General features: G+C 39.3%; 1 protein-coding gene across 4 annotated transcripts in view; it reads left to right on the forward strand.

The window, feature by feature from the left end:
* cacna1ha (calcium channel, voltage-dependent, T type, alpha 1H subunit a) overlaps positions 1 to 19,173 on the forward strand; it is a 122,729-nt gene that overhangs the window by 87,408 nt on the left and 16,148 nt on the right. For 3 of the 4 annotated variants that reach the window (XM_061748710.1, XM_061748713.1, XM_061748712.1), the window contains 17 exons: positions 2,221 to 2,308; positions 2,397 to 2,674; positions 3,691 to 4,062; positions 5,361 to 5,464; positions 5,560 to 5,683; positions 6,078 to 6,146; positions 7,215 to 7,399; positions 7,833 to 7,959; positions 8,138 to 8,263; positions 8,437 to 8,526; positions 9,129 to 9,342; positions 11,524 to 11,675; positions 11,851 to 11,960; positions 12,118 to 12,251; positions 14,963 to 15,033; positions 16,795 to 16,873; positions 18,143 to 18,264. In XM_061748710.1, the coding sequence (XP_061604694.1) occupies positions 2,221 to 2,308; positions 2,397 to 2,674; positions 3,691 to 4,062; positions 5,361 to 5,464; positions 5,560 to 5,683; positions 6,078 to 6,146; positions 7,215 to 7,399; positions 7,833 to 7,959; positions 8,138 to 8,263; positions 8,437 to 8,526; positions 9,129 to 9,342; positions 11,524 to 11,675; positions 11,851 to 11,960; positions 12,118 to 12,251; positions 14,963 to 15,033; positions 16,795 to 16,873; positions 18,143 to 18,264 (2,445 nt within the window). The remainder of the gene's footprint in view (positions 1 to 2,220; positions 2,309 to 2,396; positions 2,675 to 3,690; positions 4,063 to 5,360; positions 5,465 to 5,559; positions 5,684 to 6,077; positions 6,147 to 7,214; positions 7,400 to 7,832; positions 7,960 to 8,137; positions 8,264 to 8,436; positions 8,527 to 9,128; positions 9,343 to 11,523; positions 11,676 to 11,850; positions 11,961 to 12,117; positions 12,252 to 14,962; positions 15,034 to 16,794; positions 16,874 to 18,142; positions 18,265 to 19,173) is intronic. The other variant, XM_061748711.1, reaches the window with a different exon arrangement.

The raw sequence follows: 19,173 nt of genomic DNA on the forward strand, positions 1-19,173 counted from the left end.
ACCTTAAATTCGTCTGTCACACCGACAGCACACCTCACCGCTGTTCTGCTGCCCTCGTACATGTCCTGTATTATTCTAACATACTTCTCTGCCACTCCAGACTTCCGCATGCAGTACCACAGTTCCTCTCTGGGTACTCTGTCATAGGCTTTCTCTAGATCTACAAAGACACAATGTAGCTCCTTCTGACCTTCTCTGTACTTTTCCATCAACATCCTCAAGGCAAATAATGCATCTGTGGTACTCTTTCTAGGCATGAAACCATACTGTTGCTCGCAAATACTCACTTCTGTCCTGAGTCTAGCCTCCACTACTCTTTCCCATAACTTCATTGTGTGGCTCATCAACTTTATTCCTCTATAGTTGCCACAGCTCTGCACATCACCTTTGTTCTTAAAAATGGGCACCAGTACACTTTTCCTCCATTCCTCAGGCATCTTCTCTCGCACTAGAATTCTATTGAACAAGCTGGTCAAAAACTCCACAGCCACCTCTCCTAGATGCTTCCATACCTCCACAGGAATGTCATCAGGACCAACTGCCTTTCCATTTTTCATTCTCTTTAATGCCTTTCTAACTTCCCCCTTACTAATCATTGCCACTTCCTGGTCCACCACACTTGCCTCTTCTACTCACATTGATGTCGGTTTTTGATGCAGTGCCGTCTAAGAGATCGAAGGTCACGGGCATTCAATGTTGGTTTTCGGCCTTGCCGCTTACATGCAGTGATTTCTCCAGATTCTCTGAACCTTTTGATGATATTATGGACCGTAGATGATGAAATCAATAAATTCCTTGCAATTGTACGTTGAGGAACATTGTCCTTAAACTGTTCGACTATTTTCTCACGCACTTGTTCACAAAGAGGTGAACCTCGCCCCATCTTTGCTTGTGAATGACTGAGCAATTCAGGGAAGCTCCTTTTATACCCAATCATGGCACCCACCTGTTCCCAATTAGCCTGTTCACCTGTGGGATGTTCCAAACAGGTGTTTGATGAGCATTCCTCAACTTTCTCAGTCTTTTTTGCCACCTGTCCCAGCTTTTTTGGAAAGTGTTGCAGCCATAAAATTCCATGTTAATGATTATTTGCTAAAAACAAGAAAGTTTATCAGTTTGAACATTAAATATCTTGTCTTTGTAGTGTATTTAATTAAATATAGGTTGAGCATGATTTGCAAATCATTGTATTCTGTTTTATTTATGTTTAACACAATGTCCCAACTTCATTGGAATTGGGGTTCTAGTTTGCAGTGGTGAATTGCACTGCATCATAGTGAGAGTTGGTTATGGTATTTTGTCTACCTTATTTCGTGGTCAGTGCCTGAAACCCAGGCACTGCTGGTCTCAAGGTTGGATAAAAACGGGTGGGTTGCATCAGGAATGGCATCTGACTTAAAAATTGTACCAAACAAATCGTGTGAGTGACTCACTGTGGCGATCCCTGACAGGGAAAAAGAGAAAGTCACTTCAACTACTTCATTTACCTACTGTACATGAGAGGGACTAGACTGGAATTGTGCGTTACATTGTTTCTGACAGAACAGACAATTGCACAGCGAAGTGGGTTTATTGTGATAGAGAATAGATTTATGTTTACTTCTGAACAACAACTCTCATTCACAGCAGTGTGTAGTGTTACGGCCTTGGCTTGCTGTTAATAAACTCCCAGTTGAGCCATTCCGGGGCCACAGGTGCTGGGTCTCAATTACAGAAATGTCACATCAAGTGAGGGATCACTGTTTTAAAACAGGGAGCAAAAGGATCAAGAATACTGTCAACCGCTGCCGCAAACTCTTTTCAAACAATTTGATGATCAATCCTTCCACTTCCACCCTGGTTAGGAGTAAAGCCCACATCCACACACGGAACTGGCAACTTGATTTATTCCATGGTCCCAGACCTTTTGAATGTGTTAACTGCACCAAATTGACACAATTAATTTGGCCTCCTGATGTCAAACAGCAGTATAGTGGTTTCAAAAATAGCAATACAAAGAGAGTACAGCCAATGGAGAAAGTCCTGGACACCTAAAATACAGCTATTCTTAAATCTATATTTCTATTTGCTTTGGCACTTTGTCTACACACAACCTGCCATTTAGGTCTCAGAAAACAGAATTTTGTTTGGTATTAAACTAGTAGCTAACCAATCAATTACTGTAGTGTTAAGTTATTTAAATTTGTTAGTTTAAATATAAAAACAATTTGTGTGTCTTAGGGTGATGCAAATCGCTCTGAGTCGGATGATGACAAAAAGTCAGACAACTTCGAGGAGGATGAGAAAGTAGAACACCTCAGAGACACTGGTAAGTGAAATATCATCTTAACTAATGCCTCATGAAAAACTAGCAGCACTATTGCATCTGTTAAAAATGTCTCCTATCCCCTTTACAGAGCTAAAGATGTATACGCTAATGATGACGGCCAATGGTCATGTCGACCCTCATAGTTCAATGGCTCCTCCCATAATCATGCGAACGGCAGCCACCCCCATGCCCACTCCAAAGAGTTCTCTGGGCCCGGAGTCCTACCTGGAGGAGGAGGTCATGGTGAGAGAGGGAGTTCTGCAATATGGAGAGGTCGGACTTTCTGAACCAGGGGCCGTTCACCAAGAGTCTCTCCGCGGAAGCTCCACCTCCATGGATGCCTTAACATGTGAACAGAGATCTTTGGTGAGTTTCAAACCAGTGCACCACAGTTTTGAGGACACGGGTTCAAATTCGGTCTCGCTTGTATGGAGTTTGCATGTTCTCCCCATGCCTGCGTGCGTTTTCTCCAGGTACTCCGGTTTCCTCCCACATCCCAAAAAGATGCATGGTAGGTTAATTGAAGACTCTAAATTGCTCGTAGGTGTGAATGTGAGTCTGAATGCTTGTTTGATCATATGAGTTCTGCGATTGGCTCGCGACCAGTTCAGGGTGTATCCCACCTCTCGCCCAGAGTCAGCTGGGATAGGCTCCAGCTCGTGAGGATAAGCGGTACGGACAATGAATGAATGAATAATCCTTGCCACTTCAAAATAAAACAATGCAGAGAGAAATCGAAGATTTGGTACATATCATGTTCTTTTCCACCCTACCAGTAAGAGGGCTTCAGCCAGTCAGTGAATGTCTTCACATACCATGGAATGGGACTTGTACACACAACAAAGCTATCACCATTAAGAAGGACTATAATGAGAATTGCTCGCGGTAACTGTTAATTATTTCAATATGTTGAGAACCAGGCAAACAATCAAATCCACCGCCATGAAGGACAGTCGGCTTAATTATGTTCACAAGGAATCACTGTTTAACTCATTAATATTGCCAACAATGTCCTTAAAAGACACAGTAAACTAATTTATCAGGCTCTTAACTCATTTAGTAAACTATGAATGGCTGCACTCAGTCGCTCCAATGGATGTCAAAATCCAAGATGTAGGTTCCGTAAACTCACTGCAAGTCATTACATCTGTTAAGGTTAAATAACTTATTTACAGTGGTAACATTATTGATGTGGATAATACGCTGTTGCTGTCTTTTGCAGGACACTCAACAAGTTATTTTATCCTTGTTACGTAAAGGTTTAATTAGAAAAAAATATGTATCTTAGATAAATCCATGTTGTGCCATTTTTGGCTCTGCAGTGTACTGGACATGGACGAAAGAATGGATGATTGAAGTACTTTTAATTCTTGTTATTCCAGAGCCACTCCAGTCCTGCGCGCCGCTCCCCTCTTCTTCCTTGTGGATCTAGCTCCTGGGGAAGCCGTCGCTCCAGCTGGAATAGCCTGGGAAGAGCACCGAGCCTCAAAAGACGAGATGCTAGCGGAGAAAGAGAGAGTCTGTTGTCCGCAGAAAGAGGAGAGGAGGAAAATGGTGTGGATGACAGTACCGATGCTGGCGGGTATGACAAAAGAATCCAGCCGGAACCCTTGGAGCTGCTGCAGGCATCCACTCTTTGCCCTTCCATTGTGGCCCAATATGGTGACTGTAATGGGAGGAGCATGATTTACAATCCCAACGTGAACACTGAGTCCAAAGATGAATCCTTGCCTGAAGATGACATGGATGATGACGTAAGTTGCCATGAGACCTACGTATCAAAATGTTTTTTGGGGGAATCTACAGGTAGATGTTTTAGAATGATCCAAACACTTCTGATGGAAATAGCCTTGCCTTGATGAGGGAAAATCTGCAAATACTGTAATTGATGCCCCTAAAAAAGGTTTATAATTGTCTGTAGATGATGCAAGATGGTGGGAAAGCACTGTTTTTCCAAAAGAAACTCCTCAACTCACATCAACATAGTTCAGTGGGACCAAGATGCCATGGCGCCAAAACACTGCTTTTCTCTAAATGAAGCTCTTCTATATACAGTACTTCAAAATAGTTCATTGGCACAAAGATACCACAAGATGGCACCGAAGTAATAAATAAAATTAAATATTGCATTAGCCTGAGCACAAAAACAGGAAATAGGTGAATTTTTGAGCAAATAATGGCGGCTATGTTAAAAAAACAAATCTGCGAATAGGTGAATTAGTGATTGCCGAACCGCACATCAGTGGAGGGTCACTGTACTGAACAGTCACATGCTTGTGGTTCTCACTGTCAATCCATACATTTAATCCACAACCATCCCAGCCATTTTGGGGGGAGAGGCTGCTGTCGCAGATTCAAACCACGAGCATTCAGAAATGCTAACAGCTCATCAACTGTGATGCCTATTCTTGGTTTTAGATATGTTTCAACTTTCATTTGTGACTATTTACAAACAGTTCTCTATTATCTGAGACTCTTTTCCCCCTTTCATTCCCATGCCAGCCTTTGAACCTTTCTCATTTGTTAATTGGGTACAAAGCTTCTTTGTGTAAATGTAGTGTGTATTCAGGCGGCAAAAGAATTGTTACCCCACTGTGGTAGTCGATGACCTCTGTCTCGACAGGTTCGGTGGTTTTATTGCCTGCAAATTGAATTTAGTTAAGCTGTAAAATCTGCTCAAACGTAGGTCTTCTCCTGGGCATCTATACTGACCCTTCTGTCACTGAGCACATGCAGGCGGGGAGTGTGTTTGAGTGTGCACTTGCAAGTATGCATCAGTGCGCATATGATGTTCCAGCTTAAATGTGTCTGTGGTTATCGGAGCAGCAGGTTCCTGGCTTTCACTCACCCATTTGGGAGTACACATACATGACAAATTGCCAATGCTGATGCAGAGGACCTTGTTGTGTCTTCGATGATAATTTGTTTTTCAGCTCGTCCAATTGTTTGCAGTTATGTTATGGTCCAGCTCTCTCCAGTTATATACACATCACAGTATGTGTGTTGAATAGTAAGCTGATGTTGACAGACATGTGATGTCTGATTCATGCAGAGTTCTCTTTGCTACGTGATCAAGAAAGAGCTCCGCAATATGAAACCTCACTGGTGCAAAGAACATGAAGAATGGACGTTGTACTTGTTTTCACCAGAGAACTCGTGAGTTTTTTTCCTTTCTTCAAAGCTGTGTCTCTTATGTACTTGCTTCAAATAAAAATAAATATTCATGGATCACTTTATTTGTGTCTTTTTAGATTTCGTGTGTGGTGCCAAAGTGTGAGCTCTCACAAAATGTTTGACCATGTGGTTCTGGTTTTCATCTTCCTCAACTGCATCACTATCGCTCTGGAAAGACCTAATATACAGTCTCATAGCACGGTGAGACACAATGATAGAATCTGTTCAGTGTTAATCGTGAAATATTTTACCCCTCCACAAATATGCATTATGTCACTGTCCCCCCCCTCCCCCCAGCCCAGAAATATGTTTTAAATTTTCCAATGCAAATTGAAGCAAAAATTACACACACCATTAAATAATAGAGCACGCAAACTATAAAATCTGTAATTGGAGTGATTGATTATTGATTGATTATTTTAAAAATCTTGGACAGTATTCATATTTTCGCTTGCTGCTGTAAGATATGACATACCACTTTTATATATTCCCAAATGCTCTTTCATGGAGAATATTTGCTGATAGTTTGCTGCCTTTTTAGACAGTATTGCATCCAGCATGCTGAATGCGTAGTAATGATCATCTTCACCTTTAGGAGCGAATATTTCTTGGAGTGTCCAACTATGTTTTCACTGTGATCTTCCTAGCAGAGATGGCCATTAAGGTAAATCTCACTCTTTAGCCTCAATATTGAAGAAGAAGGTTAAATTCATTAAGTGAGTTATACAACCCCAATTCCAATGAAGTTGGGATGTTGTGTTAAACATAAATACAAACAGAATACAATGATTTGCAAATCATGTTAAACCTATATTTAATTGAATACACTACAAAGACAAGATATTTAATGTTCAAACTAATAACCTTTATTGTTTTTAGCAAATAATCATTAACTTAGATTTTATGGCTGCAACACGTTCCAAAAAAGCTGGGACAGGTGGCACAAAAGACAGAGAAAGTTGAGGAATGCTCATCAAACACCTGTTTGGAACATCCCACAGGTGAACAGGCTAATTGGGAACAGGTGGGTGCCATGATTGGGTATAAAAGGAGCTTACCTGAATTGCTCAGTCATTCACAAGCAAAGATGGGGTGAGGTTCACCTCTTTGTGAACAAGTGCGTGAGAAAATAGTCGAACAGTTTAAGGACAATGTTCCTCAACTTATTTAGGGATTTCATCATCTACGGTCCATAATATCATAAAAAGGTTCAGAGAATCTGTAGAAATCACTGCATGTAAGCGGCAAGGCCGAAAACCAACATTGAATGCCCGTGGCCTTCGATCCCTCAGGCGGCACTGCATCAAAAACCGACATCAATGTGTAAAGGATATCACCACATGGGCCCAGGAACACTGAAGCTGTACATCAAGCAAGAATGGTAAAGAAGAACACCTACAAAGGCTCAACAATTAGTGTCCTCAGTTCCCAAAGGTTAATTGAATGTTGTTAAAAGAAAAGGTGATGTAACGCAGTGGTAAACATGACCCTGTCCCAGCTTTTTTGGAACGTCTTGCAGCCATAAAATTCCAAGTTAATGATTATTTGCGAAAAACAATAAAGTTTATCAGCTTGAACATTCAATATCTTGTCTTTGTAGTGTATTTAATTAAATAAAGGTCGAACATGATTTGCAAATCATTGTTTTCTGTTTTTATTTATGTTTAACACGTCCCAACTTCATTGGAATTGGGGTTGTAGTTGAGTTGATGCCAGTATTGTGTCATGTCAGGTGGTAGCGCTCGGGTTCTGCTTTGGGAAGCAGAGCTACCTTCAGTCCAGTTGGAACGTTCTGGATGGTGTGTTGGTTTTTGTGTCTATGGTCGACATTCTGGTCTCTCTGGCATATTCTGGTGGTAACCGGATCCTGGGTATCCTCCGAGTTCTACGCCTGCTCCGCACATTGCGCCCACTCAGGTATGTCGTGTGTTTGTGCATTTGTAATATCCAGTGTTTCCTTAAAGGGTACCCCAGCGTACAGGCATTAATGTTGTAGGTCATAACTTTTGCAATATACTTATTACTGTTAAAAAAAAAAAAAAAAAAAAAAACTAAGTATTGAATACACCTTAGGAAGGTAGCATTACTTTGCTTAGGCAATGTGGTTCAATGACATACATTCACTGAGTTAAATTATGTTAGTGTATAGCAGTAATGAATAAATCATGTAAAATGCAATCCAAATCATAGAAAAAAACTGTAAACAAACTGCGACAATTAATGTAATGTTTTATTATATGAAGTAACCTTTTCAAGTTACACCCAAAACATCAGTCGATACATGTATCGTGTCATTGTGAAGCTCAGTCTACTACTTGCATAAGCATGGAGTTTTGTTTGTATATTCCAGGGTGATCAGTCGAGCACCGGGATTAAAATTAGTCGTGGAGACGCTCATCACTTCTCTTCGACCCATCGGCAACATTGTCCTGATCTGCTGTGCTTTCTTCATTGTTTTTGGCATCTTGGGAGTGCAGGTATTTCTCCATACACACCTTTCAAATGGTCAGCAACAGACCCAATACATGTAAATGTGGCTTTATGAAAGTGTGGAACGTCCTTATGTACTTGGAATTAATAGTTGGATGGAGAAATAATCGTGGTGTAAATGAGCTCATGTGTTAAACAGCCATCTTGGTTCTTCTTGCTCTTTAGTTATTCAAAGGAAAGTTCTACCATTGTGAAGGTCTTAACACCAAAAATATCACCAACAAGTCAGACTGTCTGCAAGCTAATTACAGCTGGATACGAAGGAAGTACAACTTTGACAACCTGATTCAGGTATGGAAAACAAAGTACAGTAATGAAGTAAAACCATTAATATCCGCTTTAAAAAATAGTTTCAGATAGACACACCTTTAATGTTGCCAAATAAATATTAACACAGAATTCTATGAAAGGCAAACACAGGGCTCCTGTGTGTTGACCTTCCATTTCTCTGTTTTCCCATCCAGGCTCTGATGTCTTTGTTTGTCCTGTCATGTAAGGACGGCTGGGTCAATATTATGTACGACGGTCTGGACGCTGTGGGAGTGGACCAACAGGTAAAGAGGTCTTGATGCATGATGAATCATAATCACTGTAGTCTATTGCAACCTCTCTACATTGTCACCGACTAGTTTTATGTTTTTGAAAAAGACTGTTCCAGCTGCATTTTTTTGAAAGTGCTCTGTTAATAAAGTTCAGTTGACTACAACATAATCTTTTTCGAAATTGCATTACTCTCAATGGCCACAACAGTAGCTCCATTAGAACACTAATGACATCCATTATAAGAGCTGTATCAAAAATCTCTGCCCGCTTTTGATTGACACTATTAAAAACCGATGTTTGTTTTGAACAATATTGTTATTGCTCAGGTGTTGTAGCTGGTGCACTAGAATAAGCAATATAACTTCTGAACTTTAAAAACAACAACAACAAAAAAACAAAGTAGGCGTTTTGATGCCTCAATCGGTTTGCCAGTTTTAGAAGTTGAACTTTCTGTGGTGAAATGTTCCAAAATAATCCTTTGTCATTTTTTTTTACTGTGACAAATGCAGCAACACCTGATGATGCTGTGAATCAAACAATTACATTGAAGCCTTAATATGTGCACTGGCAGACCCAAAGGTGTCAGATAACACAGATTCGCTTGTCTTTTCAGCCTGTGAGGAACCACAACCCGTGGATGCTGCTCTACTTCATCTCTTTTCTGCTCATCGTCAGCTTTTTTGTCCTGAACATGTTCGTTGGTGTTGTGGTTGAGAATTTCCACAAGTGCCGGCAGGACCAGGAAGAGGAGGAGGCCCGCTTAAGGGAGGAGAAGCGGCTCAAAATCATAGAAAAAAAGCGCAGGAGTAAGGAGAATGGAGGGGCTGGTCGGTAGTCTATTTTTCTGAGCACTGCCTGCTTTCAGAGCCTGAAAAAAGCCAGATGAAGGGAAATTTCAAACGTCCTTTGACTAAACTAGGGAGAGTTTTACAGACTGGCGAGCTCACACAAACAGTGATTACTAACTGACAAGGCGTGGGCTACACCACTCTGTTGCATGTAATTGCATGACTGCTGCCCAAACTTCCCTTAACACTGCATGCAAAATCACATGAAATCAAATCTTGCATTTCAGTCATCCATGATGATAACATGTGCATGCTCAATTTGTATTAACCTATAAACCAAAACAAAACAGTCGACCTTGTAGACTTTGTTTCTTGGAAATGTTAAATTGTAGTTAACCAACCTACCAAGTTTTAGTACTATTCGAATATATTGCATCTCGTCATATAGGTAGGAAATTTCCTGGTAACATGCTTTGACTGGCAGACTCAGAAACATAGCAGATGCTGTTACCACTATATAGTATATGTTGAGTTTAAGAGTGTACAAATGACGAATGTGCTTCTTGCTGGCAGAAATGTCAGAAACACACCACCTACTGCAAAGAGCAGGTTTGAAATATTTCTTCTGTTTCTGATACATTAAGTCAGAAAGATAAGAAGTGGTGGATCATCAATTCCATTGTCCCACCAAAAGGCAGTATATGGTGTGATCAGTTCATGTAATGGTTTTCTCACTGGTCTAAAACTGTTCAACCTCCAAAACAATCATCATTTTCATACAATGTCATGATTCTTTTTAATGCCAGTGTTTGGCCATGACGCGAACAAGAAGAAACATGTTTTAGATGACTGAGTATCAGCAATTCAGATTATTGTGACTGCTGGATGTTCAACCACACAGTCCTAATCCAAACCTTCATGACATTTACCAATGAAAAGTTTTAAATTCAGTATGTGAGGCTCCAAGAAACAATAGTGTAAAGGATTGAGATTTTAGTAAGAAAGTGTTATTGAACAAACCCTTAGTGAGCCCTCTTTTTATTTTGGATTTTATTTCTTTACCATGAAAGGCATGTCAGCACGTTGAAGACAGATACCTGCACTCACACATACATCCCATATCATTCATGCAGTATGGACATGTGATTGTGCAAACAAAACAAAATCCATGTTTCTCCTTTTGGGTATCTTAGAATACAGTAAATAAGAAATAGAAACATTACATGAAATTCTATAGTTCAAATGCGTTAATAATGTGTAATCAAAGCAACAGGAATATCACATTTAATAATATACAAGAATTGTATACAAAAATCTGCCTGCACAAAGATAATAATGCTCAGTTTTAATTGGCACTGTTCGACAGCTATTAATTTATTTTATTTTTTTATTTTTGTGGTTGGAGTTATACTGATAGATCTTTATTATTTTGGTGACCTTATTACCAAACTATTTGAAACAACTCTCAATATCATGCACTGCAGTTGTACACTTCTGCAAACAACAATAATAAACATGGTAAATTGGTATCGCTCTGATCCTGTCAATCTTAACTGAACAATTGAAATGACTTATAGCTGTAAAGAGACAAGTGAGTCAGATTTACCTCCCCTTACATAGAATAGTATGTCTAATCACCATAAATTACATCTGAGGATTTACATTGATAGGTGAAGAAAATGTTAATTAATCACGTGTTTGATCAAAATAATCCCAGCCATCTTTATATTAAATACAGTTGCTTCATGCAGATTATTCACATTAATGCAAGCCATGTCTCATGTCCTGCTTTACTTGGGTATCTTGCAGGAGCTGTGGTGCGCACTGACTGACTTTAGGGTGGAGGTGAAATTTACTGGTGCACCCTTCATAAAAGTAGCCTACTTCATGGGGGCATCCTTATCCCTTTATTTTTACAGCTTTTCAACATACAGTATATCTATCTTTCTGGTTTTGTAAAATGTCTGAGGTCTAAATATTAGTCCTATGGATCCCATTAATGGTGAATGTAACTTGAAAGACCAAAATGGACTCCTATTGTATAGCAGAATAGTAGAACTACAAGACTTTGGTGGTTGCTGTCCTTTCCCCTACAGCTCTGTGCACACCACTGGGCTTATCATGTTTACGATTCAAACCATCTCTCTCTTTCTCTCACTCTTATTTTTTTTATGTCACTTTTTGTCTTTCTCTGTTTGTTTTTACCTGTCTTTGCTCCAGAGGCCAAACAGAGGCCCTACTATGCTGATTACTCCACCCCTCGCTTGACCATCCATACACTGTGCACCAGTCACTACCTGGACCTCTTCATCACCTTCATCATATGCATCAATGTGTTCACCATGAGCATCGAGCACTACAATCAACCGCAGGTAAGGCCTCCATGTGTGCACGCAATCATTACAGCCAATATCTGAATGTCTTCAAATGTCCAATTTAAATTAATGGTTTTCCGTTCCACTGCCTTCAGAAGTGAAAATTTGCATTGACTATATGTAGCAACATTACACGGATGCACTGAGCTGAGATAATTTTTTGTGTGTCCAGTATTTGGAGGAGGTTTTGAAGTACTGTAACTACGTGTTTACCTTCATCTTCGTCATCGAGGCCCTGCTTAAACTTGTGGCATTTGGGATACACCGATTTTTCAAAGACAGGTAACAACATTTAAATGCATGGCAGCACGATTTAATTTGCCAATCCATGCCACAGCCATTCAACAATGCCGAAATACTGTATGATGAAGTTAGGCCCTTCAAAAAGCTTGATTTCAGAAAATAAATGTCTGTTTTATTCTGTTGTTTGTTTACTTAGGTGGAACCAGCTGGATATCGCAATTGTGGCATTGTCCATCATGGGCATTATCCTAGAGGAGCTGAAAATGAGTGCAGCTCTTCCTATAAATCCTACAATTATCAGAATTATGAGAGTGCTCAGGATAGCACGAGGTGAGAAATAATGTCATATTCTGTATGGTGATTTAGAATAATATAAAGTATCTTTTAGTCTGCATATGAAGTGTGTGCACATGATTCCTGACACATTGTTGAACAACAAAATCATTTTTGTGTCAATGTCTTGGGACACACCTTTAATCTTTCGCCTTCGTCTTAATTCATCATCTTCCCGAAGCATTTTTCCTCCAACCTTGTGGGAACAATTTTGGGAAGGCCTGTTTCTGTTCCAGCATGTCTGTACCCCAGTGCAAAAAAAGAAGGTCCAGAAAAACGTGTGGATGAGTTGGGGTGTGGGACAACTTGACTGGCCGATGGCCTCAACCCTCTCATACTTTAAAATAAACTAGAAAATATATTGTGAGACAGATCCTCCTCCAGGTCCAATTATTTTGCCGATATCTAATTATTGTTTACCTTAATGCAATGTTTCCAAACCTACAGTCATACATACATAAAATACAATATATATTGATTCACAACTTTTGTGCCACAGGAGGATATCCAATTTCTTTTAATTGGTTCAAGAATTATTTATTTGCTGCAAATAATGCATCTTTGTTTTGCTACAAATAATGTATCTTTGTTCATTTATCAATGCCAGAGACATACAGTGGGTACAAAAAGTACTCAGACCCCCTTAAATTTTTCCCTCTTTCGTATATTGCAGCCATTTGCTAAAAACATTCAAGTTAATTTTTTTCTACATTAATGTACACACAGCACTCCATATTGACAGAAAAAAACAATTGTTGAAATGTTTGCAGATTTATTAAAAAAGAAAAACTGAAATATCACACTGCCATAAGTATTCAGTATTTAGTAGAAGCACCCTTTTGAGCTAATACAGCCATGAGTCTTTTTTGGAATGATGCAAGTTTTTCACACCTGGATTTGGGGATCCTCTGCCATTCCTCGCAGATCCTCTCCAGTTCTGTCAGGTTGGATGGTGAACGTTGGTGGGGAGCCATTTTCAGTTCTTTCCAGAGAGGCTCAATTGGGTTTAAGTCAGGGCTCTGGCTGGGCCATTCAAGAACAGTCACAGGAGTTGTTCTGAAGCCACTCCTTCGGTATTTTAGCTGTGTGCTTAGGGTCATTGTCTTGTTGGAAGGTGAAACTTCAGCCCATCCTGAGGTCCTGAGCACTCTGGAGAAGGTTTTCGTCCAGGATATCGCTGTACTTGGCCGCATTCATCTTTCCTTCGATTGCAACCTGTCGTCTTGTCCCTGCAGCTGAAAAACACCCCCACAGCAAGATGCTGCCACCACCATGCTTCACTGTTGGGACTGTATTGGACAGGTGATGAGCAGTGCCTGGTTTTCTCCACACATCCCACTTAGAATTAAGGCCAACAATTTCTATCTTGGTCGCATCAGACCAGAGAATCTTATTTCTCACCATTTTGGAGTCCTTCAGGTGTTTTTTAGCAAACTCCATGCAGGCTTTCATGTGTCTTGCACTGAGGAGCGGGTTCCGTCGAGCTACTTTGCCATAAAGCCCTGACTGGTGGAGGGCTGCAGTGATGGTTGACTTTCTGGAACTTTTGTCCATCTCCCGACTGCATCTCTGGAGCTCAGCCACAGCCTCTTTGGGTTCTTCTTTACCTCTCTCACCAAGGCTCTTCTCCCCCAATTGCTCAGTTTGGCCGGATGGCCATCACTAGTGAAGGTTCCGGTCGTCCCAAACATCTTCCATTTAAGGATTATGGAGGCCACTGTGCTCTCAGGAACGTAAAGTGCATCAGAATTTTTTTGTAACCATGGCCAGATCTGTGCCTTGCCACAATTCTGTCTCTGAGCTCTTCAGGCAGTTCCTTAGACCTAGTGATTCTCATTTGCTCTGACATGCACTGTGAGCTGTAAGGACTTATATAAACGGGGGCTTTCCTAATCAAGTCCAATCAGTATAATCAAACACAGCTGGACTCCAATGAAAGTGTAGAACCATTTTAAGGATGATCAGAAGAAACGGACAGCACCCGAGTTAAATACATGAGTGTCACAGCAAAGGGTCTGAATACTTATGGCTGTGTGATATTTCAGTTTTTCTTTTTTAATAAATCAGCAAAAATTTAAACAATTCGTTTTTTTCTGTCAATATGGGGTGCTGTGTGTAAATTAATGAGAAAAAAATTAACATAAATGATTTTAACAAATGGCTGTAATATAACTTTCCGTACCCACTGTATATTGCCAGCCAGAACAATTAAATGCACTTCCATTAGATGGCAGAAGAATGTACTTTTCACCTGTAGTGTATATCCTCCTCTTGCCATTCATAGAACAGCTTATAAATAGCTTTGTGTTCAACTTAAACAGGCTCAAATTTCAAACTGAATAAGTAAATCTGTGAGTAAATTGAGATGAGATCATTGTCATTTCAGCATACAGTACAGACTTCTTGTGACATTTTTTGAGGTGGTGTGCCGTGAGAACTTTCTTATGTAAAATATGTACCTCAAACATTGGAAGATACAATAGTACACGATCATCATTTTTGTTTTTCATTGTGTATGCATATATAGAAAAAAAATTGTCTCCCCTATAAATGGCCCCATTAGTGAAGTACAAGTCAGATTTGCCTATTTGAGGGTGATGTAGTGCTTACAGTTTGACAGCAACGAAGGAGCAAATTGGCCAAAAGACATCAGTGACCTCATTGTATAAAGTGCACTGTTGAAGGCTTCTCCAATGTCTTCTCTGCAGTACTTAAACTCCTAAAGATGGCCACAGGCATGAGATCTCTGCTGGACACTGTCATGCAAGCACTGCCACAGGTAGGTGATTTATTTTTTTATTCTATTTATGGCCATCCAGGATGATTTCATACCTGGTTTAGGCAGCATCTCAAAATGTATGATGCACATGCGGTTACCGACTCGATTGCTCAGCTATTTTCCAAATGCCATGTGCAGAAGAGGTTACTGAGTGTAGAAAAAGACAAAAAAATAGAAACAACATAAAATGCCATGACACACTTTGGTACTTCAAAAGGGAAATACCAATTTATTTAATCTTTAACAAGAAAGTGGACTGCTGCAACAGCTCTAGCCAAAACAGGTAACAAATACACTTTAGCTCAGAATGTGGTTAACAATTTTAGGGCTCAACTATAAAATATGTACGAAACAAACTGTCTGTATATCAACATGATGTCTCGAAATAAACATCTGTCCCTTATGTGAGCAGCAAGTATTATAGAAGCACAGTACACATCTCTAGTAGAGTAGCTAACGTAATAAATATAAGGTGTCTAGGCTGTCCCACAATACTGCATACCCTATCATTGCATATACTGTATCTACCTCAGTGATTCTCAACTGGTGGGGCGGGACCCAAAAAGTGGGTCGCCGACCCATTTTGGGTGGGTCACAACAGCTAAATTACATGTATTTGTATTTTGAATTTTTTGGTTTTTCGGTTAATTATTTACTTATTTTTTATTCTGGGTATTTGTCAAGTGTGAGATAAAAAAGAAAAAGAAAAAAGAAAGATCACAATAAATATTGTGTAATAAAACATCTACAAAAAATACAATTTTAAAAAATTTATTAACTTACTATCAGATGACAAAGCTTTTCAAGTTTTCCTGCTTTTGCTGAAGTAATGCTGTGATGTCCTGTTGTTGGCGATAGTTCAATCACCTGCTGTGTCAACGAGACAAACTCCTTGTCTGCTTTCACATCTGCCTTTCGTGGCGGTACACAGCGGCATTTTGAGACTCTCTGCAGTTGTCCGTTAGCAACACGTAGCAACAAAAACAGCTTGGACGTAAAAGTTATCTTCTCGACAAAAGTTGCATTTGGACTGGCGCTGCCCGATGAGTCACTTATTGGCGAAAAACAGAAAGTGAACTACAATTCCTAAAGCACTGTTCAACCTTCTTTCTGTAAACGTTCTGTATCTATGTATTTATCCGAAATAAGTAGATTTAAAATCAATGCTGAAAGCTCATGTTTGAAAATAATTGACATTTTCGCTATAATTATAGTTAATCACTGCCATTGACGGCTTTATAAGTCAAATATCCATGTTAACTGGGAGGGCTGGCAGTGATTGAGTTTTAATTTTAGTTAGTTTTGCAAACATAAAATGTCATTTAGTAAATATTTTTGTTCAATATGCTTGTTTTTATTGTATTTCATTCACGGAAATGTTTTTTTTGTTATTCGTTTTCGTTTACTATCATAACCTTGTTGAGAACCACTGATCTACCTTACTGCAAATATGTGTATTTCTATGGTGATGATGATGATGATAATGATAATGATGATTTTAGTGTTAGTTGGGGAACGTCAAAATATATTAATTAAATGGCGAGGATATAAATATTTTCATAAAATTGGCAAGGTTCTTTTAATCATATTCTTGTTTCCTGTTATAACTGAGATAAATAACAAAAATGGCAAATGCATTGAATAAATAAAGATATACTTTCTTGATTAAATAAACTCTACATTTTCAACAAAAGTCAATCCTAGTTGGCACTGGCACAATCACTCTGTTGGAGAGAGAACTAACATCTATTTTACCTCCAGGTGGGAAATCTTGGTCTCCTCTTCATGCTGCTTTTCTTCATCTATGCCGCCCTGGGAGTGGAGCTCTTTGGCAAGCTTGGTACGTCAAAACACATCACTCTACTCCCATCTGCTTCTGTGCCACGGTAATATAAAGGTGGAGTTCCATGCTGGAACAAAATCTAATTTGCATGATCACATTTATTTACAAATTGCTTCCTCAATAGCCCATCTCCACACACATTTTTTCTCAGACAAAAATCACAGAATTGCCTGTGTGAGTGTAGGGGGGAAGGGAACTGAATTTTACGTCCCCAAAAATAATATCAAAAATATATAAAATTATGTAAAGTATTTTAAAGGGACAGTATTTTTCACAAGATCGTTTGTGTTGTTATCAAAGCTTTTTCCCTTACTCTAATTTTTACTGTATTGTTCAGTGACTGACAACATTGGAAAATATTATCCAACCGTGGTGAGGGTCAGAAAATGTAACATTTGCTTACAAAGTCAGGTTTAGTATGAAGCAGAAAACTCGAGGTGTAAAAGTAGCAAAAGGCACCGTTAGAGTGAGCCAACTGGGGTTAAGTCATTAAGATTCAAAGTTAATGTATTCAATGACGGCAAAGCTTAAAAGTACCCAATCATGACACAGACGCTTGAAATTATAGTATCAAAATGTGTGTGTCTGTTTTATCGTATATCTTCAGACCACTGTGGATAAAAGGAGTTTTGAGCCAATTTGCCAATTGATAATGATTTTTTCTTAATGAGGATAGCAATCAAGCTGTGAATGGACATACTGTATATTCGATTTTCTCCCAGCTACCTTGTCACAGGACCATAACTTGTGGGCCTAATGTCACTTGACCAAGCATACATTTGTCATATTACATTTAAATACTGGACCCCACATTGATTTTTATTCAGCATCATCCAGTTTATTTAAATGCTTTTTAGCTTTTGCATTTCATATTGCATTACTCTTATTCTGCTAAATATACTGTAAACAGTCAAACACCAATGGTTCTGTGACGCTGGTTCAAATTGCTCTAATTTCAAAGGAAATGTTCCCAAAAGGGCATCTGCGGTGGGGCGCTGATTTTCGTGCAAGCGCAAGGCTCACTGTGTGTATTTGCCAATTTGGCAGAGCAGTCTGTGTACCAAGCTGGGAGTTCCGGAGATTTGCTGGTATGAAGATGGTAGTTTAATTTTTATTTCATTTTGTTTTTACTTTTGTGGCAAACTTTTGGTTTTACTACACATTTGGGCCATTTGACTTTGGCGGGTCCGCTGTGTTCTTACAATTGTTAACTGTGTCCATGTTGTGTTTCCTTAATGAAGTAAACTGTGCTTGTGTGTTTATTAGAATGTAATGACAACAATCCCTGTGAGGGCCTGAGTCGTCATGCTACTTTTGAAAATTTTGGGATGGCCTTTCTCACACTGTTTCGAGTGTCCACTGGAGACAACTGGAATGGCATTATGAAAGTATGAACACACACAGTTTTGCACACACTTGCACATTCACATGATAGAAATGACCTCTAAAACCAATTATGGAACAATAAAGAACTGAGCAGTCTAAGCACTTTCACATCTTGACTTTACTTCACTTCACAAAAACTGTAATTCATGATGTTATCCCAGACGAAGTGAATCATATTAGCCAGACAATGTTATTAAAGACAAAGACAATCCGGCATATAGACTGAGACTTCAAGATGGTGCTCAAATGCAATATAATCCAAGCAACAGTAGATTAGGAAGGAGCCTTCAAGAACCAACACACAAATGATGTTCCAACTGAAGTAAGGTAATACAGTAGATTCATAAAGTAGCACAAAAGTGTTAGGTTATTAGAGAATGTTGGCGATAGTAACAGTTACTTTTTGGCTGTGGTAAAAGCAAGTTAGTGGTGGGCCATGCATTTGAGTCACGGGCCTTCAGTAGGGACATACCTGACTTAATCCAGTTCTTAATAGCACCACTGTTACGTCGTAACCATCAATACCATACAAAAACGCAAGACTCTATTACAGCAAGCAACTGTGCCACGTACATTATTCGGAGCAGTACATAATCAGTATTTACCTCATAACATGACAAAAGCATAAAAATGTTAATCAAATAGAGCACAATCACCAGAGATGCTGATTATTAAATGGATTAGTGTGTCCAGATCACTCCAGACGTGTTTTGCTAGTCAGTCCGCTATATACGAAACATCACGTGACCAAACCTGGAAAACAGGTTAGCGGACTTCCTGTGTATTGTGCGATAACTAGCATAAGTATGGGTTGATGCTGTGATAATTTGAAGTCGAAATTACTAAAATTCTGTTTTCTTTATGGCTGGTGTCTTTGGACAAAGTTTTATGTACCGTATTTTCACGACCAT

This window comes from Phyllopteryx taeniolatus, chromosome 16, assembly GCF_024500385.1.
Source record: "Phyllopteryx taeniolatus isolate TA_2022b chromosome 16, UOR_Ptae_1.2, whole genome shotgun sequence".
In the NCBI taxonomy this organism is placed as follows: Eukaryota; Metazoa; Chordata; class Actinopteri; order Syngnathiformes; family Syngnathidae; genus Phyllopteryx; species Phyllopteryx taeniolatus.